At 43.5% G+C, this 27,949-nt stretch overlaps 1 protein-coding gene across 3 annotated transcripts in view; it reads right to left on the reverse strand.

The window, feature by feature from the left end:
- KLHL12 (kelch like family member 12) overlaps nt 1-27,949 on the reverse strand; it is a 681,190-nt gene that overhangs the window by 446,992 nt on the left and 206,249 nt on the right. For all 3 annotated transcript variants that reach the window (XM_044076678.1, XM_044076681.1, XM_044076679.1), the window contains exon 5: nt 21,232-21,381. In XM_044076678.1, the coding sequence (XP_043932613.1) occupies nt 21,232-21,381 (150 nt within the window). The remainder of the gene's footprint in view (nt 1-21,231; nt 21,382-27,949) is intronic.

Consider the following 27,949-nt stretch of genomic DNA (forward strand, 5'->3'; position numbering starts at 1 on the left):
TACTTTTCGAAATGTATTGATATACCTAGCTCGGTGCAAGTTTGGATGGTATAATCCCTGGCCCGCAGTAGTTGATGCCTGGTGGGAGCAGTGAGGAGCCAGTCATCGAGATATGGAAACACCTGGAATCCTCGCCATCTCAGGTGAGCAGTAACCACTGCCATGCATTTGGTGAACACCCTGGGGGCTGTGGTGAGACCAAAGGGCAGGGCCCTGAATTGATAGTGACTGGCTCCCAGCCGGAAACGGAGAAACCTTCTGGAGCGCCTGTTCATTTTGATATGGTAGTACGCATCCTGAAGATCTATGGAGCACATCCAATTGTCCTGACCCAAAAAGGGTAGAATGGACTGGAGCGTGACCATCCGGAACTTTGTTCTTTGAACAGACTTGTTTAGCCTGTTGAGATCCAAAATGGGTCTCCAGTCCCCAGTCTTTTTTGGCACCAAAAAGAAAGTACAGTTGTGTACACTTACCATAAATGTACATGTTCGAGTGTCTTCACTGTTGCAGTCATGACTGTAGGGTTCTCCCTTGCCGGCAGGCAGTCCTCGGTCGGCCAGAATCCCAAAGTCTGGGTCTGTCGTCGGCTGTTCAGCCATGCTCCCTGGCATCAGAGCGCCAGGAGTACAAAGCTGACAGCCGACGCCATGTTCTCCAGTTTTTCTTGCCGCAGATGTCAGGAGTTCCAAAATGAGTAAGGTCCCATACCCTTTGCAAATACACCTCAGAAGAAGGGTGAAAAAAAGGAACCACACAAAAGAAAAAATAAGAGGGGACAGGAGGGAGGGAAACCCAGACTGCAACAGTGGAGACACTCGAACATCTACATTTATGGTAACTGTACACAACTGTACTATGTTCATCATGTTTCACTGTTGCAGTCATGACTGTAGGGTAGAATCCCAAAGCAGAATGAAAGGGAGGTGGTCATAAAGTAGAGGGGGCGGCTAAAAGGCCCTGCAAGACTGCAGAAGCAAAGCCTGCCCTAGACTTAGAGTACAGAGGTAGATTGTAGTGCTTGGAAAAAGTATGCACTGAACTCCAAGTTGCAGCTTCCAAAATGTCTTTGGTAGGAACTCCCCTGAGGAAGGCAGTTGAAGTGGCAGCAGCTGTGGTAGAGTGAGTCCTTATACTCCCTGGGATTTGCTTCCCATGGTGTGAATAGCAAAATCTGATTCCATGAGCAATCCATTTAGAAATGGTCTGTTTTGAAATGGCTTTACCTTGGGAACTTAAAGCATAAGAAACAAACAATTGCTCTGATTTCCTGATGTCCTTGGTTCTGTCCAGGTAAAAACGTAGTTGTCTGTGTACATCCAAGGAATGTAAGATCCTTTCCCCTTTATTTTGAGGAGTGGGGAAAAAAGTTGGCAAGTGAATAGTTTGATTTAAAACCACTTTGGAAACCATCTTAGGCATGAAAGTAGGATTAGTCCTTAAAGACACCCTGTCTTGATGAAAAAATAATATAACATTCCACAGCCATAAGAGCTTGCAACTCTGAAACTCTCCTGGCAGAGGTCAGAGCTAACAGGATGGCTGTCTTCCAAGATAAAAACTTGATGTCAGATGTGGCAGCAGGCTCAAAAGGAGGTAAGGTGAGCTTTTCCAAAACAAAGTTGAGATCCCAAGCAGGAATGGGAGGAGATCTAGGGGGCCTTAAGTTCTTAGCTCCTCTGAGAAACTGTCTCATGAGCTGGTGGGAAAAGATAGGAGGGTCTGTATTATAATGAGCAGAAATAGCAGAGGCATGTATCTTTATGGAAGAGAAAGAGAGACCCTTATGTAAGAGGTCTGTCAGGTAAAGTAAAATCAAAGGAATGTTAGGAAGAAGAGGATCAGAATCCTGAGCCTGCATCCAGGAACAAAATCTTTTCCATTTTCCTGCATAGGATTTTCTAGTGCTAGGGCGTCTGGCTTCTAAAATGACATCCATAACCTGCTTGGGTAGGAGAGAATGAATCAAAGACCCTGGATTAACCAGGCCGCCAGGCTGAGAGTTTTGACATGGGAGTGCAGAACCTGACCCTGGTGTTGGGACAGAAGGTTCGAAGTCTGTGGTAAAACCCAAGGGGGCTCCAGACAAAGGTTTTTCAGTGTTGGGTACCAAAACTGTGGAGGCCAATTTGGGGCCAGCAAGATTATCATCTTGGGCTTGTCCTGTTTGATTTTTAATGATACCCATGGAAGAAGAGGAAGAGGAATAGGCGGAAAGGCATATCCCGAGAGGTTTCTCCAACTGAATGATAGTGCATCCACTTTCCAAGCTTGTTCGTGGAAAGTCCTGGTGCAAAAAAACTGTAGTTGATGATTGAGGTGGGATGCAGAGGTCTATGTGAGGACATCCCCAGACTGCTGTAATCATCTTGAATATTTCGGTGTCCAGCTTCCATTCATGTGGGTCCGAAAGGCTTCTGCTCAGACTGTCTGCCAGGAAGTATTGCTTCCCTGGTAGAAACTGAGCTTGAAGGCCCAGATCTAGAGCTGTGTTCCAAAGATCCATGGCTAGTCTGCAAAGGGGGTAGGAATGAGATCCCCCTTGCTTGTTTATGTACCACATAACTGTGGTGTTGTCTGTCCGTATCAGTAGTTGTCCTGGTTGTATAAGATTCTTGAAGGCCAATAGTGCTTTCTGAACGGCTAACATTTCCTTTAAATTGATATGCAGGTGCTTCTGATCCTTTGCCCAAAGGCCCTGCAGACAGTTGCCCTGAAAATGGGCTCCCCATGCATAATCTGAGGCATCCGTGGTTAGTATCTGAGTGGCAGGACGCAGACAGAAGGGTTTTCCTTTGTTTAGAGAACATGCCTTGGACCACCAAAGGAATTCCTTTTGAAGACAAGGCAGGACTGAGATCAGTATGTCTAAACTGTGGCAATGCTGAGATCATACACTTTTTAGGTACCACTGTATTTTCCTCATATGTAGTCTTGCATATGGTACGAGAAGGATGCAGGAGGCCATGTAACCCAAAGCCTGCAGGAATCTCCTTGCAGATAGCTGAGTTAAAGTTGCCAAGGTTTTGAAAGTTGAAGCCAGCTGTAACTGTTTTTCATATGTCAGAAATGCCATCTGGGTTGTTGTGTTTAGAGAAGTGCCCAGAAAAATTATCTGTTGTGAGGGTGTCAAATTTGACTTTTTTATGTTTACAGTGAATCCCAGGAACTTGAGAAGATTCTGAACAAACTGTAGATGCTGGAGTAAGACATCCTTGCTGTCTGCCTGAATAAGACAGTCATCCAGATAAGGGTAAATTTGAATTCCCTTGAGTCTGCAATAAGCTACTACTGGAGCCAGGCATTTGGTGAAGACCCTGGGCGTAGTACACAATCCAAATGGCAGCGCAGAGAATTGATAGTGCCTCGATCCGGCCTTGAACCTGAGGTATTTTCTGCGTTCCTGCCTGATGGGAATGTGTAAATATGCCTCATTTAAATCCAAAGTTACCATCCATGCATTTTTGGTCAGCATTGGAAGTAGCTGCTGTAGAGTAAGCATCTTGAATTTTGGTATCTCTAGAAAAGTGTTCAAGACTGACAGATCCAGAATGGGCCTCCATGAATTTTGCTTCCTGGGGACTAGAAAGAGCCTTGAGTAAAAACCCTGTCCCATCTCTGAAAGTGGAACTAGTTCTATGGCTTTCAAAGCCAACAGAGCTTCCACCTGGTTTAAGGCCTCTGACCAATGATGTTTTGGAAGATCTGACCATCCGCTTGGCCTTGGTAGGGTATGAAAATGGAATTTGTAACCTCCTGAAACCACATCCAGAACCCACTTGTCTTGGGTTATACGAGTCCAATTTAGGTGAAAAAGAGAAAGTTTTCCTCCGAGAGGGGCTTCCAGGCAAGAAGTTCCTGCAGTCCAAAAGAGGGAGTCATTGAGTCTGTTTCCTATGAGCTTGCAACCTGTCCTCTCCTCCCCTAGGGGTGGAAGCAGTCCACTGTCTTGGTCTATAAGAGGCTTGCATTTGAGACTTTCCTTGGGAGCATCTGCATCTACCCCTCTGAGGCCTGTCTGAATTGGGAAAGGGCCAATTTTTTGTAGGCCAATTCCTACTAAATCTGGGTGGCTGTACTTGTAAGAAATCTTTAACTGTTTGCATGGATTTTGCCTTGTCCTCCATCTTTTTAATCACCTCTTCAGCTTTAGATCTAAACAAAATATTATGCTGAACAGGAGCATCCAATAATTTAGCTTTTACTTCATCTGGTAAATTTTGTTCTTTTAACCATGCATGCCTTCTAATTACTGTGCCAGAGGCAGCAGCCCTACAAGAAGCCTCCAAGGCAGCAAATCCACAGTGTAAACCATGCTTCCCAACTTGTTCAGTGGCATGCATTAAGTCATGTAATTCCTTATCATCTGCACAGGTGGAAATGGAAGTTAGCTTTTGTTTTAAAACAGACAGGAGAAATTGCTGGTATTTCAGCATATGAAACTGACAGTTTAAAGCCCTAATAGATAAAGTAGCAGAAGTGTACACTTTTTTGCCCCATCTTTCTAAAGATCTGGAATCCTTCTCAGTGGGAATGGGGTTTTTAGCAGAAGCGGCCTTAACTTAGGACCCTGAGAAATGGTTTCAGGGTCAGCAGTAGGGTTCTTGTATAAAACTGGTGGGAATCAGGAACCCTATAATATCTGTCTGGCTTAACAGGAGCTGGAGGAAAAGAGTCAGGAGTTAAGTTAGCCTCCGAAAAAGCATCATCCACAATATCCAAAATAGGAGGAATAGCCAGGGTCTATGTTGGGAAGAAGAAGAAAATCCCTTAGTCTTTTCTTAGATTCTGAATACTCCTGTCCTTCCCAGTGGAAATGTTCCCACATTTCATGCAAAGTTTCCCAAAAGAGAAATCCTCAGGGGGAGAAGCTGAAGGAATGGATTCCTCAGCATCAGAATCCTCATAAGGAGGGAAAGAATATTCCTGGTCAGAAGAAGAAACTGAAGAAACAGAAGCCTGATCAGAGGAGTCATAATAAACTTCCTGCCTTGGCCTTTTATCTGGAGGGGGATGTGAACCCCTAATCATAGTAAGTCCTCCGCCATCTTAAGTAACTGTTTCTGAGACTTGGGAGCCAGATCAGAAGAGGCCTGGGCTGCAGTCTTTGATTTGGAAGGAGTCTTTGCCTTTGTCTTTGGCTTTGCCTTTATTAGAAGCTGAGTAGGCCTGAAAACCCCTTCGGAAGCCAGTACCTGCACAGCGGCTCAGGACCATCCGAAGGAGCACTGTCTGAAGGTCCTGCAACAGAAATATTCAAAGGCCTAGATGGCTCCTCGTGGGAGTCCGTTTCGGCCATCGGTTCTGAAATGGCCGACGACAGGGGCTGCAAAAGCGCCTCACTGACGACGGCTGAACCTGAAGCTGGCTCTGCTTGTACAATATCGTCTGATTTGGACCTCGGAGGCCTGTCTTTGTCCTTGCGTCATTTGTGAACTCCAGTAGCCGGAACCGTATCTGACGACATTTTGTAATTAAAACACCTACCGAAGTAATGAAATGCAAAATAGTACCTTCGTTTAATTGCACGTTGATTGAATCTAGCACAAAACCGACAACTAGCTACGTCGTGGTCAGGGCCTAAGCAAGGAATGCAGTAAGAATGAAAATCCTTATGAGGTATTTGCTTCCCACATGAAATACAATTATTAACTTTTTCTGACATCGGACTGGAGCAAGAAAAATGTTTCCCCAACGGGGTACTTAGCTTTGAGTAGGAGAAGAAAGTCTTCGGACTGAAGTTTGTTTAGAAAAAATTGTCAGGAGTCAGCTGACCGGCACTTGCGAACTGCTATCACCGCACGGCAAGAAAGACTGGAGAACATGGCGTCAGCTGTCAGCTTTGTACTCCTGGCGCTCTGACGTCAGGGAGCATGGCTGAACAGCCGATGCCGGACCCAGACTTTGGGATTCTGGCCGACCGAGGACTGCCTGCCGGCAAGGGAGAACCCTACAGTCATGACTGTAACAGTGAAACACGATGAACATCCTGGAGTAGATTCCGGATCCTTGCTGGTCTGCTGGGACTGGCTGGATGGCCCGTTTGTCTAGCAGTTTTGAAATTCCTAGTACTGCCAGTTCCCCTAGACCGGGCGGAACATCTGGAAGGGACTTGGTTGTTTGTACTGGGGTGTGGACAAAGGGAATCTTGTAACCCTCGGATATGATAGACCGTACCCATTTGTCTTGTGTGAGGAGTTGCCAGGCTTCTGGGTACAGTGACAATCTTCCCCCAACTGCCTCCGAAGGTGGACAGTTGGGCAGCCCCTCAGGGGTGCTGAAAGGGTTTGTCAGAGACCAATTCTCTGCTACCCTGATTCTGCGGGCCCCCTCTGCCCCTCGGGTGGCATCTATTATTGTTCCCTCCCCTGCCCCTGGAGGGAAACTCACCACGTGTGTCAGGCACGACACCCTGGGGTTGCCAAAACCACATTTTTCCACTCTTCTGACCCTCGGGGTATGGTCTAGAGGGAGTGGAAAAACGGACTCCCACGGCAGAGAGATTCTTGCCTTCCTGCTCACACCTGGTAAGGGTATCTTTCACCTGTGGTCCAAACAGAGCCGAACCATCAAAGGGGGTATTGGTGAAGGACGCCTTAAAGGGGTCAGCAAAGTTGCATAACCGCATCCTGGCATGTCTTCACAAAGCCACGCCTGTACCTGCAGCCCTACTCACCCCATCGGCTGCATAAGAAATGAGCCGCATGGAGGAGTTGACGATAGAATTAAGGGTCACCAGCTGGGAGTTTATCTTGTCTTGAGCCCCTGCAGCTGATGGATCCTGAAGGGTATCACCCAGTTCCTTAAGAAGATCCCTTTGGAGACGGGTGAAATGGCACAGATAATTCATCGACCGCATAGAGAAGGTCGCTGAGGAAAACACCTGCTTCCCATACCTGTCCATTGTCCTAGATTCTTTATTAGGTGGATGGACAGGCTCCGAAGGGTCAGCCAACTCCTTCTTTGTGGCTGCTGCAACCACCATGGCATCAACAGGGGCACCTTTTGTCAAAAATTGCTTGTTGGGTGGGGCTATAATAAATTTAGTGGGCCTACAGGGAGTTGGTTCCACTGTGTCCAGGGCTGACCACGCCTTTCAAGCCACCACTTCCATTAGTGGGTCGAAAGGCGGAGACACCCAGGAGGTGGAAGGGCAAGAACCAAACGCGTCCAGGTAGACCGACTCGTCCTCCGAAGGGTTAAGGGCAGTCCAGTTCCCCCTCTGCTTAAGGATTTCTAGGATGTCTGAAAAGGAGACATCCTCAGAGGGGGATCTTTGGGACCCTTCCGAATCCTCCAAGTCGGTATCAGACGTGAATGACTTGGGGGAGTCGACATGTTTCCTCTTACATTTTCTCTTCCGGGGGGCTCCTCCGAAGGATCGGGGGAGGCCTCGGAAGAGGAAGATATGCCCAATGGGGCGACCTGGAGCGTTTGCTCTCCACGCTTGGGGTCAGGAGGGTGGACAGAGACCGATGCAGGCACCATGGGGGGAGGAGCCGAAGGGGCTGATCGAGGGGCTGACTCAGAAGTCAGCACACTCCTCATGACCTCCAAGGCGCCCCTGTCAGGCAGAGCAGAAGGTCCCCACTCCAAGGAGACGAGAACCCCTGTCGGCTCCGAGAGGGACGGCTCCGAGGCCGATGTCGGGGCCGAGCTCACCTGCGCCGATGTTCCGAGAGGGAGAACGGGGTCGGACAAGGGTCCGATGCCACTCACCCCCTTGGAGCAGACGAGGGAGTCTCGGCGCCCAGATCCCACCAAGGACGGAACCAGAAAAGAGATCGGAGCAGAGGAAGGAGCCAAAAGGTGTGGTATCGGTTCCGACATCACCAAGATTCGAGCCCCAAGCGGCTCCGGCTCCGAACACAAGGAGGGAGTCGGAGGAGGAAAGTACAGTTTTGTACCTACCATAAATGTAGATGTCCGAACAGGATAGCATCTGCAGTCATAACAAATGGGTTGTCCTGTCGTCAGGCAGCCCTTCGGTCGGCCGGATTCCAAAGTCTGGGTCTGGCTTCGGCTGATGTCGCACTTCACCCGACGTCATCTCTGCTGGTCTTCGGGTATAAAGGCATCAGCCAACGCCATTTTCCTCAGTGTTTCTTGCCCCAGATGCCAGTTGCCCTCTAGGAAAGCTAAGTTTTGGATAAATGTCAATGTTTCCAAAATAGTAGAAGGCAAACACAAAAAATAAGCATGTATGTACATATATACAAACAAATACACCATAAGAGACTCCCCCCCAGCTAGCTATTAGGAGGGTAAATACCCTAGGAGTACCACAGAGGGGAAGGAGGGTGGGCAATCCTGACTGCAGATGCTATCCTGTTCGGACATCTACATTTATGGTAGGTACAAAACTGTACTATGTCCTTCAAGGATGCATCTGCAGTCATAACAAATGGGTAGAATACCATAGCCAAACTAGGGGAGGAGGAAGAAGAATTATGGTGTAGTTAGGATCCCTTGCAATACAGCGGTTGCAAACCCTGCTCGGGATCTAGAGTATAGAGGTAAATTATAATGCTTGGCAAATGTATGCACGGAGGTCCAAGTAGCCGCCTCAATAATGTCCTTGGTTGCCACTCCTCGTAAGAAATCTGTGGTAGTGGCTGTAGCCCTTGTAGAATGAGGTCTTATGTTCTGTGGGACTGGTTTTCCATGGTAGGAGTAACAGAATCTTATGCAATTTCCTATCCATTTGGAGATTGTCTGTTTGGAAATTGCTTTTCCTTCCCTTCCTGTTGCATAGGCTACTAAAAGCTGGTCAGTTTTTCTGTTACTTTTGGTTCTGTCCAGGTAGTAGCGTAACTGTCTATGTACATCCAAGGTATGCAGCAGCCTTTCCCCTGTTCTGTGGATTGGGAAAGAAGGTAGGTAGGTGGATTGCCTGGTTTAAAGACACTCTGGATACCACCTTAGGCACAAATGTAGGATTAGTTCTCATGGACACTCTATCTTGATGGAAGATTAGGAAGGGTTGTACTGCCATTAAGGCCTGTAGTTCCGAAACCCTCCTTGCTGAAGTAATTGCCAGTAGGAAAGCAGTTTTCCATGATAGGTGTTGAAGATCTGCTGTTGCTGCTGGTTCAAATGGAGGGAGTGTCAATTTTTCTAGCACAAAGTTCAAGTCCCATGCTGGTAATGGTAGTTTCCTAGGAGGTTTTACATTCTTGATCCCTCTGAGGAATTGCCTGAGTAGAGGATGCGAAAAGACAGGTGGAACGAAGCTGTATTCTGCAGAAATAGCTGATGCATGTATCTTGATGGAGGAATAGGACAGGCCCGTATGTAGAAGTTCTGCCAAGTACTCCAGGATGTTAGCAATGTCTATGTTCGACACGTCTTTTCCTCTTTCAGTACTCCAAATGACAAACCTTTTCCATTTTCCTGCATAGTTCCTTCTTGTTGAAGGTCTGCGGGCTTCAAGGATAATGTCTTTAACCCTTTGGGATAAGTCTGGGTTAGTTGCTGTTATGTGATGTTCCAGGCAGTCAGTTGCAAGGTTTTTAGGTTTGGGTGCATGATGTTGTAGTTGTTCTGAGTTAACATCAAAGGCATCAGGGGTATTGACCACATTCTCCCCTGCGACATGCTCCTCAGCAAAGGATACCAGTGTTGTCTTGGCCAATTCGGAGCTATCAGAATTATCCTTGGACGTTCCTCTTTGATTTTCAGTAGTACCTTGTGTATCAAAGGAAGAGGTGGAAATGCATATGCTGTCAGGCCTTTCCAACTGAAGGATAGAGAGTCCACCTTCCATGCAAGTGGGTGGCATGTTCTTGTGCAGAATTTTTTGAGCTGGTGATTGAGTGGGGATGCGAATAGGTCTATTTGTGGCATTCCCCATTTCCTTGTGATGGTCTTGAAGATGTCCGGGTGTAACATCCATTCGTGAGCATCCGAAGTGGTTCTGCTTAACATGTCTGCTAGGGTGTTTTCTTTTCCCGGCACAAATATTGCCTGTAACTGGATGTTGTAGCCTTTTTCTTGAATCTGAGAAATCTTGTCCCTGCCATTGGAAATGTTCTCTCATGGCATGTAAGGTTTCCCCAAAGGAAAATTCCTCTGGTGGAGAGGCAGATGGAATGGATTCTTCAGCATCGGAATCTTCATAAGTAGAAAAGGGAGCCTCTGGCTGATCTGTAATGTCTGAGTCATCCGAAGAATCATCAGAGGACACTGGCTCGGGGGGCTCTGCTCTAGGTCTCTTTTCTGGAGGCTGAGAGGCCCTGTCTGGGTGAGATTGGGATCCCCTAATTAAGGAGATTAAATCCTCTGCCAGAGTAAGCATTTGTGAACTAGAAGTGGGTCTGTGTGAGGGGGCCTTAACAGGCACTGATTTAGCAGTTTTGGCTGCTTTAGCCCTGGCGAAGGCCTTTATAGACATGGCTGCAGGAGGCCTAGCAGCACCACGTGCTGGGGTAGAGACATCCAAAGGGATGGTGTCTGATAATTCACTAGGAACCACAGTAGTAGGCAAAACTTCAGAGGCCGATTCAACTAAGGTAGCAGGAGCCTCAGTAGTAGTCATGGATTCGGCTGAAGATTGACCCGTTTTCGGTTTCGCCGAAACCGAGACACTCATGTTTGCTTAACCGTGGTTTCGCCGAAACCATGGACCGCGAGTGTCGGTCTTTTCTTTGCGTTTTGACAATTTGGGTAGTCGGAGGATCCGACGGCATAATGTACGCAAAATCTGAGCGAAAACTGTTCAGCAAACTCCGACCGACGCCTAAGCGTTCGCGTTGAAGAAGCACAGGCTAAACAGGCTGCTACGTCGTGGTCTGGGCCTAAACAAGGTAGGCAGTAAGAGTGGAAATCCTTATGAGGTATTTGTTTCCCACAAGTTAAACAGTTATTTACTTTTTCTGACATCGGCTGAGGCAAGAAAGAGTCCCCAACGGGGTACTTAGCTTTTTAGAAGTCTTCGAAGTAGTATTCGGTAGTAGTAATCTCTGGATCTGACCGACTGGCACTTGCGAACAGCTTCTGCTTCGGGCGCCACGCGGCAAGAAAGACTGAGGAAAATGGCGTTGGCTGATGCCTTTATACTCGAAGACCAGCAGAGATGACGTCGGGTGAAGTGCGACATCAGCCGAAGCCGGACCCAGACTTTGGAATCTGGCCGACCAAAGGGCTGCCTGACGACAGGACAACCCATTTGTTATGACTGCAGATGCATCCTTGAAGGACATCTGCTGTAGACACAGGGACAGCCCACAGTCTGTTGAGATGGGCTGGTTAAAATTTTGGCCAGGGCCTGCGACTTAAGGAGTCTGCTGACCACCCCCTCTAGGTCATGATCAGATAGCCTGGAAGACCGAGATGAGTGGGACCTATGGCTTTTCTCAGATTGGAGTAATGGTGACCTCAGAGTCGAGCAAACCGATTCTAGGGAAGGGGACGCCTAGAACGTTTTCGGCTCAAAGACTGTCCCGACAGTAAAGTCGGAGCCGACCGAGGTCTAGAAGTGTCAGCTCCAGCCAGAGCCGACGAGGAGGCAGGTGCTCCACCAGGCGACGGCTCCGAACTGGGAGCCGACGGCTTGGCGGGCTTAGAGGATTTACCCACGAAGGCTTGGTCGGGGATCCTTCTGGCTTAAGTAAGCCTCTCAGGATGAGCTTGTTCCTATGCTCCTGCAGGACTCTCGGGCTGAAGGCATGACAGACCGAGCAGGAGTCCTGCAGGTGTAGGGGGCCCAAGCAATAAACGCAAGAAGTGTGACTGTCTGTCAGAGACATCTTCTGACGGCACGAGTCACACTTCTTAAAACCTGAGACTTTGGTATCCTTAGACATGATGGATACCAAAGAAAAAAGTCACTAGTGCTTAAACACACAGAACAACACACACACACGCACTAGTTAAGCTAACAAAATTAAACAATTACACAGTTAACTATATATATATATATATATATATATATATATATATATATATATACACAAGTCTACAACTGTAATAAAGCAAAAGAGCTAACAATACCCTATAACACAAGGAAAGGGAGGGGAGATTAGCCACTGAGAAAAAAAGGGGGAGGAAGGGAAGAAACTCTCTAACTAAAACGAGTTTCTAAGAGGGAATATAAGGGAGTAAACAGAGAGTAAACTAACCGGAAAGTTATAAATATAAGAAAAGGTTATCGAGGAAAAACTAAAGTTAACTTTTAATATATATATATATATATATATATATATATATATATATGAAAAAAGATTAATATGACCTGGAGCCAAGTAAATCGCAACCTCGTAGCTGAAGCTGTAAACGAGATCTAGGGATCTGACGCCTAGCATTGTGGGATACAGGGAGGGCCTCGAGCTAGAAAATAGCTCTCGAGCTTTAGTAGACTGCCGAGTCGGAGCCGAGGATCGGCTCCGAACCCATCCAGCAAGAATGAAGGCGAGATAGACAACTTAACATTAATACAATCGCACAAAAAGGCATTATACTATAACTGGAAAAGGTAAACTAAGAAGAAGCAGTAAGTTTTAGGAGAAGTTATCCAAAAACAGAGTATAATACTAAATTTTACTAGTCTGAGCCAGCGAAGACAATCCCAAAGCTTCAAGCGGCAAACGAGATCTGGGGAACAGCTGCTAAGCACCATGGGATAGGTTATGGCCTCGGGTCAGTAGAAGCTCTCGAGCTTTGGTATACGGCCAAGTCAGAGCCAAGATTCGTCTCCGAACCCAACCAGCAAGAATGAAAGCGAGGTCATTACATTTTTCACTCTTATGTCTTGCAGTGTATGTAACATGACACTTTGTGATTTCAAATATTTGTACTCAATTTTTTTTTAAATAAGAAACATCTTTATTAAATTATCATGTATGACATAGGCCATATTATATTTATATAACTGACAATAAGCCACAGTGACACAATCTCATTTGCAAACATTATACATTCCAAACTGTGAGACACAATTGAAGCTGCAAGCATTATACATCACTTTTATCATATCCAATCATTGTTAGTCAACATTACATAGCTCACTCAAATCCTGTCTTCTTTTAAACCTCGTTCCTCCTCTGCATGTATTGATTCCACAGTTCTCTTTTTTCCTATGTAACTTGCTCCTACCCTTTTCTGAAGATCCCTGTTCCAGTTGTTTTAACTCTGTTACTATCTTCACTATTTCTAGTAAAGTTGGTTTAGACTTTGATTTCCATTTTCTAGTAACTTCTTTTTTGGCAGCCATCATAATTAGACTCAGCAAGGCCTTAATATGTCTACGCAATTGCGAGTTTACATCACAGCTCAAAAAAATAATTTCCCTAGTCACTCCAACTTGCTCACCAAGCATCCCTGACAGAGCAGTCTGCCAGGAATCTTTAAACTCTACCAACTCATTACACTCCCAGAAAATAAGTTCCCAGTTACCTCTTTCTGCCCCATCACACTACCACCATTTGCTGTCTACCTGGGGAAAAATTCTTTGAAGTCTGCTTGGGATATAAAATAACTATGTAAGCATTTCCAGGCAAAGATCCAAAATCTTCTAGATTTTGTTGCATATTTGGGGAGACATACATAGATCCCCCATTGTTTCTTTTTGAGATGCTTATTTAATCTCTCTTCTCAGTTCTTCCTAAACTCCTCTGATTGATTCTTATAGTAATCATGCAATATTTTATATGCTCTACTAATTATTCCTTTCTTAATGGCAACTTCTGTTCTAGTCTCTACTAAAAACTGTAATAGTGCTAGTCTTTCATTTTAGGACTCCCCTATTTCTTTCTCTTTGCCTATGCTGTGATATCAGTTCTTGATATGGAAGGCAATCTTAGTCTACCCTCCAAATAAGTTCTTAGCATCTTCCCATTCTATTACCTATCCCTTTCTAGTTATTGGCTCCCACTACCTCAGTTCCTTTGCCAGTTTTCTACAATACATTCCCGCCCCCACTTGCTTATTGTCTGTATCCCTAATTGCAGTCATCCCTATCGGCAGAACCTCCTTTCCCAACTTCCATGTTGACTTAGTTCTTAGAAGAACCTCTGCTACTTTATGAATATAATATTCTGTATGATTATTATTGTTCTCCTTAAAGGTCTACATCCAAAATCCCAGTCTTTTCCTGTTACTTGAGCTTTCCCCATTTCATTATCATCACTTTCCACTTTGAATTATAGTTTTTTGTTTGTGCTATGTATAGGAGCCTTAACTGTGTTGCTCTGAAATACCCCTTCAATTTGGGTAATCCCAATCTGCCCTGTTCTATTGGAAGAATAGGCTTATCCCACTTGACCCTTTGATGTCTTCCCCTCCCAGATAAAATCCTTCAGCTCTTTATTAACTGCCATCCACAACTTTGCCGCCGGTTGATAGAATATGCCTGGCCAGTGTATAAGACTAATGGGACTAAAACATTTTAACTGCTTGTAACTTATTATTAATATAAAAGAGTTTCCAAATTCTCAGTTTTTGTATTATCTTTTGTTTAGTTTCTTCCCATATATCTTTACCTGCCACATCAGTATAATTTTTAATCCATACTCCTAAACACTTCATTTAATCATATCCCTACAAATATGGATATTGCTGGCTGAACCAGTTTGTATGTTGTTACATAATTTGCAGATATTGCTTTTGTTTGTGCTTCATTAATTTTGTATCCCGAAAAGGTTTGAAACTGTCCCAATATGTCCCACAGCACTGTAATGTCTCTTTCTGGTGTTGTCAGGTATAAAATAATGTCATCTGAACATACAGTCAGCTCTTCTTGACTAACATACCAATTATATCCTTGAATTTCTGAGTCCCTTATCTTCTTTGCCAATGCTTCTAAATATAATACAAGTAACAATGGGGAAGAAAGGACCTCCCTGCCTGGTTCCCCTGCTCAAGCAGAGATTATAAGAGAGGACCCCACCCACTTTAATTTTCCTCTCCAATCCTTCATATGTCCTCCAGCACAGCTCCTCGTGGTATCCAGCAGAGTTCCTAGAGCAGCAGTGACCAGAAAAGACAAACTTTCCAGATTCTATGTATTTTTTTTCTGCATTTTCGACTTTTTGAGCCTTTCGACGACTATTTCTGCCTGTTTTATTCAGTTATTACCTGTTTTTACTGTTTTTAATAGCTTGAATTGTTTGTTGCACTTCCTTGTTTAAGTTTTGCTTAAAAGTTAAACAACAGGCTAATACACTCAAGTGTACTAGCTTTTGATAGCAATTAGTCGAAAAACACAGCATTTATTGTATTTTCTGCCTATCTGAAAAAAAAACTTGAAAAAAAAAAAAAATACTCTTGTTTTCCATACTTTCCTAATAGTTTGTTCCAGTGATCAGATTTTGCTGATCCCTGGGCTTTGTCTTGGTTCCTGTGTTTCTCCATTTTCCTTGTTTGGTCAGGGGGAAGTTTCTTTACTCACCAGTGAGAGTGGGGAGTACTGAGCTGCCTGTTTGTCCTCAGAGGAGTGGTTTAAGGCAGTAATGTCTAGTTTATTGGCCATTTTGGGTCATTTCCTGTCTTTTCCAGCCCCCTGCTATAAAGCACGCTTTAGCGCGGAGTTGCCACAGGAGCACACAAGAGCAGCGGCGGTTAATCAAGGTTAAACTATTCGGGCTACCTAAAGTCCACTCTTCAAATTTCCCTTAAAACTGCCTTCCTTGACCTGTACTGCTGATCCAACCAACGTATTCTATATCTAAAAAGTTCAGCTCTACTTGATTCCTAAGTAGACTATTCTCTATCTGTAAAGCCTAGCACTTGCTCCTAAAGTATTTTTTACTTTGATATAGCACTTTTATTATACATAGTACCCCACCAGCCTAAAACCCCTTTTCGATCACCCACATCCCCCGGAGTCTTTTTAAAGTTTTTGTCTATTCCTTCTAGCATGTCGAGGGATCAGTTGCTAGTGTCCTCTCCTGCTCAGCTGGTGAATCTGGGAATATTGAGGCAATGTTACAATTGTCTCATGTACACAGACAACCCTCTCCTTCTCCCACAAAACACAAACACATGCGAGAGATGCAACTATATAGCCAAACTGGAGGCTGAGCTCTTTCAACATAGGACTGGCAAGACCAGACAGGAGGAGAAGGTAACCACACACACCACAAACCCAGTCTCACATAGTACTATCACAACTTCAAATCATACACATAAATACACAAAGACATACTCGGAGGCTCTGATCAAAAATCTATCAAAACAGCAGAGGCCACCAAAGCAGACACCCAAACAACTGCCACCTCAGGACACAACACATGCAACACATAGACCACATAGTCAGTGTGCCAAACAGTCACAGCCCTTAAGGCCAAACACAATGCCAGACACACTCGGCATTGGTGACTCCATAGTCAGACACACTGACGTCCCACTCACCAGACTGAGTAAGGAGAAGGTCACAGTAAGCTGCCTGTCGGGCGCTAGAATCCACCACATAATGCAAGCACTCAGGTCTCTCAACAGCAGGTACAAGTACGACTCTGTCATTGTCCATGCTGGTGTGAACGACCTGAGACGTACCTCCTTGGACTACATGAAAAGAGACATAGAGGAGCTCTCTGATTATGTAGCCCAGGCAGGTATGACCCTGACCTTGAGCAGTATCCTACCTTCACCAAGAATGATGCCACAATACAGAGACAAGATGATCAGCTTTAATAATTGGCTTAAACTCTGGTGTCATTCAAAAGGGATCCAATGTCTGTCTGCCTGGGATGACATGCTGGACAAGCCACGCTGCTTGAAGGGACGGCTTGCACCTGTCACCCTGGGCTTCCGGATATTGGCAAAGGCTCTTGCCACCCCATAGTGCCTTTTTTAGGCAAGGCTCAAATTCTAAACCTACCACCCTAGAACACAAAAAAGAAAAAAAAACTAAGGGTAATGCTGCTCAATGCCAGAAGTCTCAACCTCAAGATGCACGCACTCGAGGCCCTTCTCAGTATGGAGAACATCGATGTCTGTGCTGCGACTGAAACCCGGCACTATCAGGTTTTACCTCATATCATGTGTTCCGACCCAAAATCCGGACAACACCAAGAAAGGAGGGGGTGTCTATATTCATCAAGGACACCCACACCTCAAGGTTGGTGGCAACGCACGATGCATCGGAGACCATCCAGGTGCAATTAACCATAGGCAAGACTGCTCTGCAATTTGTAGCATGTTACAGGCCACCCTCTCAATCTCAGGAACCTCACATAGCTTTCCTGAAAACACTGGAGGGGATAAATGTATCTCCAAACACCATCATACTAGGTGACTTCAACTACCCAAATATAGACTGGGATCACTACTCAAGCCCCAACACTCTAGCCCAAAGGTTCCTAGAGTTCATAAACTCAAATGCCATGGAACAACTAGTCACCATCCCCACAAGAGGAGAAAACATACTAGATCTCATCATCACGAACATGGGGTCACAATGTTCAGCACCGGAAGTATACCCCTCACTGGTGAGATCAGACCATAAACTAATCTCACTGGAAGTCCACATCCCGCCCCCACCTGAGATAAAAAAGACCACAGTGAAGAACTTCTCAAAAGCCGACTTCACACTTCTAAAGACTAGTGTGGTCTCTTTTAAGGCCCCCAAGCCTGCGGAAACCATTACTCAAGCCGCTGAATCACTTACAAATGCCTTCTACCAGCACCTACAGGACTGCATGGATCAGGCAATCCCAAACAAAACAAAGACTCTTTGTACCAAAGGCAAGTGTCCAGTCTGGTGTACCCCAGCCATAAACAAGCTCTACAACAAAAGGAGGAAGCTACTACAAGATAGAGCAAAATCCTTAAAAGGGAAGACACCTTTGATCATTATAAGTAAAAAACTAAGATCTCTCATAAAATCATCCAAGGCAAATTTTGAGAGAAAAGTCGCTAAGGACTCAAAAGACAATCATAAGGCCTTCTTTAGCTATGTTAGAAACCTGGGAGGAAACACCCAGATATGCTCAGAATTAGTTCAAAATGATGTAAAAATTACTGAACCTACAGACATTGCCAACATACTGGCTGACAGGTTCAATGCAAACTCCCTCCCCAAAAGGTGAGATATCTATACCAGAGGATTGTAGCCCCCCCAAACATCTCTAACGCTCAGGTGAGAACTGCTCTCTCCAAGGCAAAAAACACAGCATCCATGGGACCAGATGGTGTCCCCGGTTGTGTGCTCCACAAACTCAATGAGGAATTAAACCCGCAGTTAGGGCAGCTGTTTAATCTTAGCCTCACCTCAGGATACGTGCCCAAGGAGTGGTGTACGGCAACTGTGGTCCCACTTCACAAAGGCGGTGCCTCCACCGACCCTGGAAATTACCGTCCCATCAGCTTGACAAGCCTGATCTGCAAAGCTATGGAGAGGATCATAATGGAACTCATAAATAAAGACATAGGGGACTTGCAGACTTTGGATCCAACCCAGTTTGGCTTTGTCAAAGGCAGCTCATGCCTTTTAAACTTGGTTGACTTTTTCGAAACAGTCACCAAGGCCATTGATGAGGGAAAGGCAGTCCACACAGCCTACCTCGACCTGGCAAAGGCTTTCGACACAATACCCCACTCAGGTATCACTGAAAAACGCATCAGCTTAAATGTAAACCCATACGTCACAAGATGGGTTGCAAACTGGCTAAGTGACAGAACCCACAGGGTCAGAGTTGCTGGCGCCATGTCAGACTCAAAGCCTGTCACAAGTGGTGTCCCACAGGGCTCAGTCCTGGGCCCACTCTTGTTCGGCATCTACTTTTCAGAAGTACAAGCAAACACAGGAGGGTTATGGCTGACAAAATTTGCAGATGACTGCAAACTGGGCGCCATAGTTGAGAACACATCTGACACAGATATCCTTCAGAAGGGTCTTATAGAAACGGATAACTGGTGCCAGAGCCATGGCCTAAAGTTAAACGCCAAAAAATGCATAGTTATACCCTTCGGGAAAAACAAGGTTACCCCTAGCTACCATATAGGCGGCAATCCACTAAGCACAGAAGAGGTTATCAGGGATCTGAGGACCCAGGTTGACAGTAACCTTTCGTTTGACACTCATGTTGCCAAAGTAGTTAGGAAGACCTTCTACATTGCCCACCTGATCATGAAGGGATTCACATCTAGATCAAGGGAGGTCATCGTCCCCCTGTACTCATCACTCATCAGACCAATGATTGAGTACAATGCCCCATTCAGAATGTATCTGACACGACACCTGCAGCAACTGGAAAGGCCCCAAAAGTTCCTCACCAAAAGGATAAAGGGTCTCAAAAATATGTCTTATGCTGCCCGACTGAAGGAACTCCAGCTCTATTCAGGCGCCTACCGTCTGCTCAGAGGTGACCTGTGCCTGACATACAAGGCCATGTCCAACCCGGAATTGATGAACATGCTTCACCTCAAAAAATCTAGATCCCTCAGAACTACAAGGGCGGGAGACTTAAACCTTGACACGGTTATTAATAGGACGTGCTGGAGGGACAGATTCATCACCCAGAGACTCCCTATGCTGTGGAACAAAATCCCGGTACATGTGAGGCAGAGCACCTCGCTGGCCTTGTTCAAGAGAAATCTTGACCAATGGATGGGAGATCGCAGATATACCCCAGGGATTATCTCAGTATCACTGCTTGACAGAGGCACAGCAAAATAATGGGCATAGTATCCTTCAAACTAAAAGGGTGGCGAAAGCCACAAAACTCTGGGCTAGGCTTATAAATGCCCTTGGGCAGATAGCCTAGTATGAACCTATGAACCTATAATCAACCTTATAATTTTATCAGGGAATGCAAATGCTTCCATTGCTCTACTCACAAAATCCCAGCTTACTCTCTCTATCAAATGCTTTCTCTGCATCAAGGCCCACCAGCAACAGTGGTATTTTCTTACATTCTGCTTCCCTCTGGATCATCACTGTTCTGTTTATGTTGTCAAATAATATTTGCACTCAATGTTTTGTACAGTAACACAATACTTTGTGATTTAAACAATCTTTACTTGATTTCTGAAATATTGTGATTGTGGAGCTTTTTTCTCTCAGGGCCCCCGATGAAAATGGGCACTTTCTGGTCTAGATGGACTTTACTGGTAAACAAATGTCAAATAAATAAATAAGAAAGGAAAATGCCTTTAGTAAGGTGGTTACTGACAGAAATCTAACAATATTTTAACAAATATTGGGTTTCAAAAAGAAAACAAAAGCTTCAATTTAGTCAAAAATTATTAAGAAAATTTGCTCTAATCTTAAAAAGGGCAATGAATTTTGAGTGGAATGGTTCCCCAATGAGGATTCATCTGTCAGAAATGAAGCTGTAGGCTAACTGCCGCCCCTAAGAAGCAAATTTGCCATTTCCTGTCAGGTGGCAGGAAAATATTGAAGTCACTTCATTCTGGCTGCTATATATCTGATTGCTGTTGTTCAATCAGCAATTAGAGGAAGAGTGTCGGAGGGAGTGAGAGCTTTTGAAATAGGCCAGTTGTTTCACTCTAGGCAGGAAACAACCCAAACAGTTAAAGGTCACCATAGCAGTGGGAATGATGAACATCCAATATAACTCTCGCCTTGTCCAGCCCTTTGAGTGATGAGTCAAGAGTGCTGAACAATAGTGATATGAAATGCTGACAGTGTAATTTGGTATAAAATAGAGGGTCTTATCTCTCAGACACTACACAGTGGATATAATCCACCCTGAGCTTGACCATGTAACACAATTCCTCTACTATAAGGAGTGCATGTTACAAGGCTTTTCAAAAGACTGATGTAGTGCAAGTTTTTTCCCATTGTTTCATTTTCCATCTGCTGTGGTATTAAGTAAGAAACCTGCAACAGCACACTCGCTCTTCAGTTTATAATACATTGGATATAAAAAAGTTACATAGGGAACATACAGATTGGGGGGAAATCCTGAGGCTTCACAGTACGTAATGTTTTAACCAACACCACCAGCAATTCCAGCAAGAAATTCACTGACTTAGTTATACAATGACAGCAGCATCTTACAAGTTGACCCACCTGCTTTTCTGCCACCTTTGAGTCACCACATGACAATACTGTACCACTGAGCAACAAAATTCCTTTCCTGTTACTACAACTTTCCTATGGAACATCCAGGTTCTCCCCTACTAGGTAAACCCAACTAGAAAACTGCCATTCCTGAGGCACCACTACACCAAATGATAACTGTAACAACACACCAGTGGATGGCCACGGATACATCTGGGCTGTATCAAAGTATTTTTTAAGTGTCAATCTGCAGTGGTTAGACTTACCTCAGTGTCTATCACATCTGTTATGTATCTTGGGGTCAGCAATGGCATGCGGACATACTGCAGCAGATCTGGCAGATGAGGTTCTCGGGACTTCTTAGCATGCTTGACCCAGTTTATGACAGCTTCAAACACTGGTTCTTCTGAATCCACCTAGAAATGTTGAGGGGTGGTGGTGACAAACATAGTGACTGTTAAGTAGGAAAAAGAAAGACTTAATATAGCAATACTGTTCTTTTTTCTGAAGGAAAATTCTCAATGTGTTTACTTCTTGTACGTTATCGTCTCAACTAAAGTATTACAGAAACAGGCTGTGGAGCCCAGGATGCAGAAAGTTAATTTTAACTCACATCCACAGCCTGTCTGGCCACTTTTTGAACATCCTTCCAATTTGGAGTGATTCATCGAACAGTCAAGCTAGGCAAACTAGTTCAATAGGAATATTTTCTCCTGTCTGCACCAAACACTTCATACATGAAAAAATGAGCAATATGCAAGCAGACCAAAAATTAAAACAACAATACACAGTTAATGCTCAGGCATCCAGTATTAAGTCTTGTAACAAGTACTACTATTTTCATACTCTACATCAAGTAGGCTAGAAAACATGGTTATAAATAAATAATCCAATAAAACAAACTGGACTTCTGTGCAAACTTTGAACTCTGTTTGTAGACTACAGATCCTTAAAAAACACCACCAGATCCTGTTCAGAATAAAAAAAAAGTTCTGCTGTCAGCATTTTATGTTAACAGTTCTACTTGCTTGCACTTTGTGGAAGTGTACTCCTCTCAGACAGCTGAAGAGAATGGATGTAGGACTCTAGTTAAAACTCCTGCAAAACAACTGAGTGCCAACACCTGATGCTGTGGCTGTAACTGAAACGTGACATACAAAGAAGTACAAGTCACATGGGAATATTGTCAACAAGAAGAAAAGGAAGTTTGGAGAGAAACACACAAATGGCAAAGAGACACAACAAATATGTAAACAAACAGGAAAGGAGGCACTGCGGATCAAAGTGGAGACTAGAAAAGGCAATATAGTTCACAAAGGGAAGATGCACAGAACTCTGCCCTATGACAAGAAAAAACACATGCACATAAAAGAAAGCATACAGGAACAAGACATGATGGTAGATGTGTTAATGGGGAACTTCAGTATGCCATGCTAACTGCAGACATATAAACAAAAAAGGATTCCTCCTTACACCCTTAAAGGGACAAACATCAGACAATTAGCACTGGTGCTCTTAAGTGGAGAAGGAAGCAGGTAGCCATACAGGAGTAAGTGATCAGATAACAGCAGTAACATAACTACAGAGACCAGTTAAACACAAATGAAAGTTTTGGAAATCAAAAGGCCACACCAGTAGAATATGAGACAGTAAACCGGGAAGCACTTGAAAGTAAATATGAAGGTAGTGTGACAAAAAAAAAAAAAACAGAAATGCATTAAAAGTGGTCTCACATCAGCAACCATTTTTTTTTGTGGAAAATAAATGCGCAAATCAAAAAAAAAAACACAATATACTTTTCAAAAATTCATGAAAAGCTAGGGAAACACAAAGTGGGAAGAAAATAGAGAGCACTTGAAGTGAAAAGGAGGAAGCAGTGAATGGAATTACGAAAAGCAACCACCCAAATGGAATAAAGTATAGCCAATTCAGTCAAGAAGGGACATGGGAAATACAATGGATGAGATGGCTAGAAAAAGATGCCAGAGGCATAAAGCTGATAAACAGATATTTCTGGACAACGTTCACAAGGAAAGAGAATGGAAATTCATCCAAGTAATCCAAAAGAATGTCCCAGAATAAAGGAGATGACCGATTTCAGTCCTTTCACAGAGGAAAGAGATGCGGAGGAATTCCAAAAAATGAAAGGTTCACAAAACAATGAGGCTGGTAGAGCTCAACTGGCAACACCACTAACCTTTTTAACAAAACAAACAAGTGCAGTATGCTTAATAAAAACTGAAAAAAAGCAGCAGCGGGTTTCCTTCACAACAGCAGGATCAAGATGGAGACTGGAAACTGATGACCTCATCTTCAGGCAAAAAACATGGGAATCACTGAGGCAGTGGAATTAAAGTAACATTGATTCATAACAACAAAACTGTGTCAGACAAATCTCATGAGAGTTATCGAACTGTGTAATCGGGATAACAGATCTTAAAGGGTCCATGTATACAGCATCCAAACATTGCCAAGAAGTCTGAGTAACCATTTGAAATGCCTGGACCTGTATGATCGAGTCATGTAATATGGAGACTAAGTGGTCGAAAAAACAGACTTGTATACATCAAGTCTAAAACTGCCATGTCTTAGAATATTCCCTTTTTTCAGAGGTATGGTAATCTTGGACTTGGTATATACAAGTTTGGGGGTGTGGGTGCTAACCCCCCCACATCGGGGGTACCCCCTGCAAAAAAAGAAGTTTAAAAGGGAACGTTTTGGATTTGCTCTTCCTCTGGATGTTTGGTCTTTTTTTTTCAATGTGTCTGCACTTGATGTTACAACTGCTGATATTTCAAGAGGGAGCCAGAAATCTGTCACAGTACCACAAAACAGGGTAGTGAAAAATTACGAGATACACAGGGTCCTATAGTGAATAAAACACTACCAAGGCAGCATGACGCAGAGTATCAAAGGGCATTCAGATGAAATGATGCCAGTAAGCAGAGTACAGTCTGTGACATGGTAGTTGGGAAGGAAATGCATAGTACACAAAACTATGCAATAGGCCATATTAAAAAGAAAAGGATGAAAGATGTATTGGCAAGAGTAGAGGAATATTACAAAACATGACAGCTTAAATTCAATGCAGGATAAACAAAATAATACAACTGGGAAATCCCAACCCCCTTTGGGGGGGACAGCAGCAATAGAAGTACAATTTGCTCTAAAAGTAAACAAATCAGGCAAAGTAGTAGGAAAAGGTATCAGCAATAGAAAAAGTAGAAAACAAGAAGTTAACTTTCTCTCAGTATTCATAGTCACCATGACATCTGGAGTGCTGGAGACCTCATCACTGCAAGGAAACATGGTTTAGCCAGGGTGATAAAAGAGAACACTATCCTTTTAGTGCTTTTGTGCACTTCTCAAAATGGTACTGGAATACAGTTAGCTGACATCTGCAGGTGACTGGTTTAGCTGTTAAGTAGTAGCAAAACATACATGCAACTTACTACATTTCAGGAAATAGTAACTTGTCTATATATATATATATATATATATATATATATATATATATATATATATATATTTATTTTATTTTTTTTAAACTCCATTTTAAGGGGTTGCTGACCCTCACCATCTTAAAAAAGGTGCAAAAATAGTCAGCCACCATTGTAAACAGAATTACTGACTTATATCCATCTATCTGGCTAGATAACCAATGTATCTATCTGGACACCTACTTGTCTAAGTAAAATAAATTTGGATTGCAAACAGGGAGGAAAAGTACATGTTGTTACTAGGCAAGAGACAACTCTGCCTGCTCATGTAACCATGCCACTGCCGTTCTAGACAAACAGTTATGTTGAGTTTAGTTTTCATGGTAACTGCTTCAGAGCTCAGTTTACAAGAAGAAATGGGTGAATGGCTTACATTTCTAAAGACAGAAACAAAAGTGAGGCAGCAAGAAAAAATCTTCCAGTTACTTTAAAATAAATCTATCAAGAGTCTGCAGAAGTACCAGGTTAAAGAAAAAAAGGTATGTATGTAAATAAAACGACAGAATATGAAGTGTAGGGGAGTCACAAAGAAGTATTACTTGACAGAACAGATGGTGGATGATGGATAACTTTACTAAAGCAAGTGCATTGTCAAAAAACATAACAGAATTTAAGAATGCATGGAAGAAATGTATAGCAACTTTTATTAATATTTTACTTATTTAACCTTTGTTGCCCAGGTTAGTCCCATTAGGACAGCGGCTTCTTTTAAAGTAAGACCTGATGTGGTATTTATACTAGAAGGGGAAATTTGGCAAAGGCATCAGGGAACTTATCCTACTCTTTTTGATGGGTGCCATGGGATCTTTTACGTCCACCTGAGCTACCACCAACTCCAACAGATGAGACCGCAATTTAATGGTCATCTGAAGAATGACAGACTGAGGAGTGTAGCACCCCTCCCCCTTTGGCACTGGAGTGTCAGTATCCAACTAGCTGGTGTGGGAAGAGAATTTGCAACCTTCTGCACCAAAGGCAAGTGTGCTCCCTTCTCCACCACTGACACTGATTCAGAAATGTACATGTTCCACAAATAAGCTATTCACCTCCCTTTGCTTGTCAAATGATCTCTGAAGCAGTTAAGATAAACACTATACTCAGCATAAGTACTACGGATTATAGTGTTTATCTATACTCAGCATACGTACTGCTGAAGAATGACAGTGGAATGGTTACGTAAAGTTGTCTGTTGCTTAGTAACCACCTGCATTTTTCCTCGTTTGCAATCCAGATTTATAAACAGTTGGGGGAAAGAAAGAAAAGCTGCTAAATTAATAGTATCTGCAACTTATCCAACAGATAGGGAAGTGGGCAGAAGTGATGGGTTAAGCATTCCTTATATGCCACTGCATTCTATACGTGTTTCTGTGACATCCACTGTTGATGAAATCCAGTAATAAATAAAAAAAAAAATTGCAAGGACTACCCGTCATTATTCAGAATGTGTACAACCCATTAAAAAATGCAAAATGGAACAAGGGCTCCTACTTATACAGACATAACACTATTAAACAAAACCATATTTAAGCAGCATTGAAGCGAAAGAGAGAAAGCACAATACCATTCAGGTCATACCTTACACAGACTAGCTACAATGTTCTGTGGCATTTAGCATCACAAATTTCACCATAAATGTGGAGAATATAGAAACGTCTGCAGCTGACAGAGCTACCAGCAGTGAAGCAAAACCTAGAGGAACTCCTACTCTCACTTCAGAAATGTATCTACCTTTAGGTTGAACAATATATCAAATAATTTTAAGTGTGAAAAGAAGCTGGAATGTTGGTAAAAGTGTGAAAAGACAGAGTGAACCACTGATCCATTTTAATTTACTCCCACAAGAACCTGCATAAGGCCAGACTCCAATCTCCATTTCAGTGGACTGACCATTACTTGCAGCCTCTTGACTTAATAAGCTTTAAAATGTGTTCCGTGACTTACCTACCTATCACACATGACTAACACTCAGACTTGGCAAATTATGTCACTGGGAGATCTGTATAATGGCTATTGCTTGTGTCACTAATGACCACTGTCTGGGAATGAACCCAGAGCAGCATCACTACACTCAGCCTGCCAATGATGTTAGACCTGGTGCATGATCTGACCACAGCAAGGGAAGAATCCATGATCAGGAACCAGTCTGGGTTTGGAATTAAATCTGTGTTAGTGTTAATGAGTTGCACCTGGTAAAAAGTGCATGCCTAGTGCATCAGAAGGAAGGCTAGAAACAAACCTGGATTATGTAGTAACTATGTAGGAGAATGAGCTTTTATTTGGGTGTCAGCAATCTGAAACCCAGAATAAACCAGATTAAGAACCACAGTCTGGGAGTAGGCTGGAATAAACCAGATTAAGAGCCACAGTCTGAGAGTAGGCCAGATTAAGAACCAAAGTCTGGGAGTAGACTGATTAAGAACCATCAATATGAGTTTGGGAATGGCCCTAAATTAAGCAACAGTAGCCTAAATCTGGAAATAAACATGGAAACAAACTCAGGAATGACATATGCCATCCAAGTTTGAAGAAAACAACCAAAACTATTACTCGTCCAACCTTGGCAATTCTCTTGGATTAGGTACACCCTACCAAGGCCCAGTTCTAAGAAATGTTGCTGGGAAGAGCATACAAATTCCCGCAGGTCACTCTTAAAGGGAGGGTAGGGAGTTTTGCAACTTGATTTTAACATGTCATCAAGGTGATGCAACTGCTGGTGGAAGAATGCATATTTTGTAGAACAGCAAATATTTCATGAAGTTAAAGCCTTAGCTGGATTGACATATTCATTACAAGACAAGTGCAAGTTTATGGGAGGTAAATGCTTTACCTACACAGAGGTCATTAGGATACATACAGGACTAAAAATACATACACACATACATGCATACATGCAAGAGCATGCAGAATACAAAACAGCAGTGGTTTAGCTATAATGTTGGCTTTACCTTAACAGCTATCAAAAAAGAAGAGATGGCATTTACTACATTTCCTAGATGGTGTAACTCTCAACTGTCCCTGATTTTCAGTGACATCCCTGACTTTGACTCAAAATTTAGCTGTGTCCCTCTTAACCCCTTCTAAAACTGGTGACTTTTGCAGAAAAAGGTGGTCCATTACACTTAATACATGATGACAATAATTATAGTCATAGACTTGCTTCAGAAAATGTACATTAATTCACAATTGTCTTGTTCTGTCAATGCCTCAGGTTAATAGTTCCAATATTTTAAAACTATCGCAGATTATTTTTGGATTTGTCCTTGATTCTGTTAAAATTTGTCTCTGATTCACTGAGCGATAGCTGACTCTACAAAACCTCTGCACCAATCAAGCAGCAGTCCATTGTCAGTGGTGTCAATTTAGAATAAATGACTTTTTTCTACTTTGCACTGTCAAGAGTGTCGTTACATACCAAGATCAGTGTTGATGCTATGACGAAGTACCAACTGCCAACTGCAGAGGTGCTTAAATGTCAAAGACAGCA

This window comes from Protopterus annectens, chromosome 7.part0 (genome assembly GCF_019279795.1).
Source record: "Protopterus annectens isolate FY-2018-M chromosome 7.part0, PAN1.0, whole genome shotgun sequence".
Taxonomy (NCBI): Eukaryota; Metazoa; Chordata; order Ceratodontiformes; family Protopteridae; genus Protopterus; species Protopterus annectens.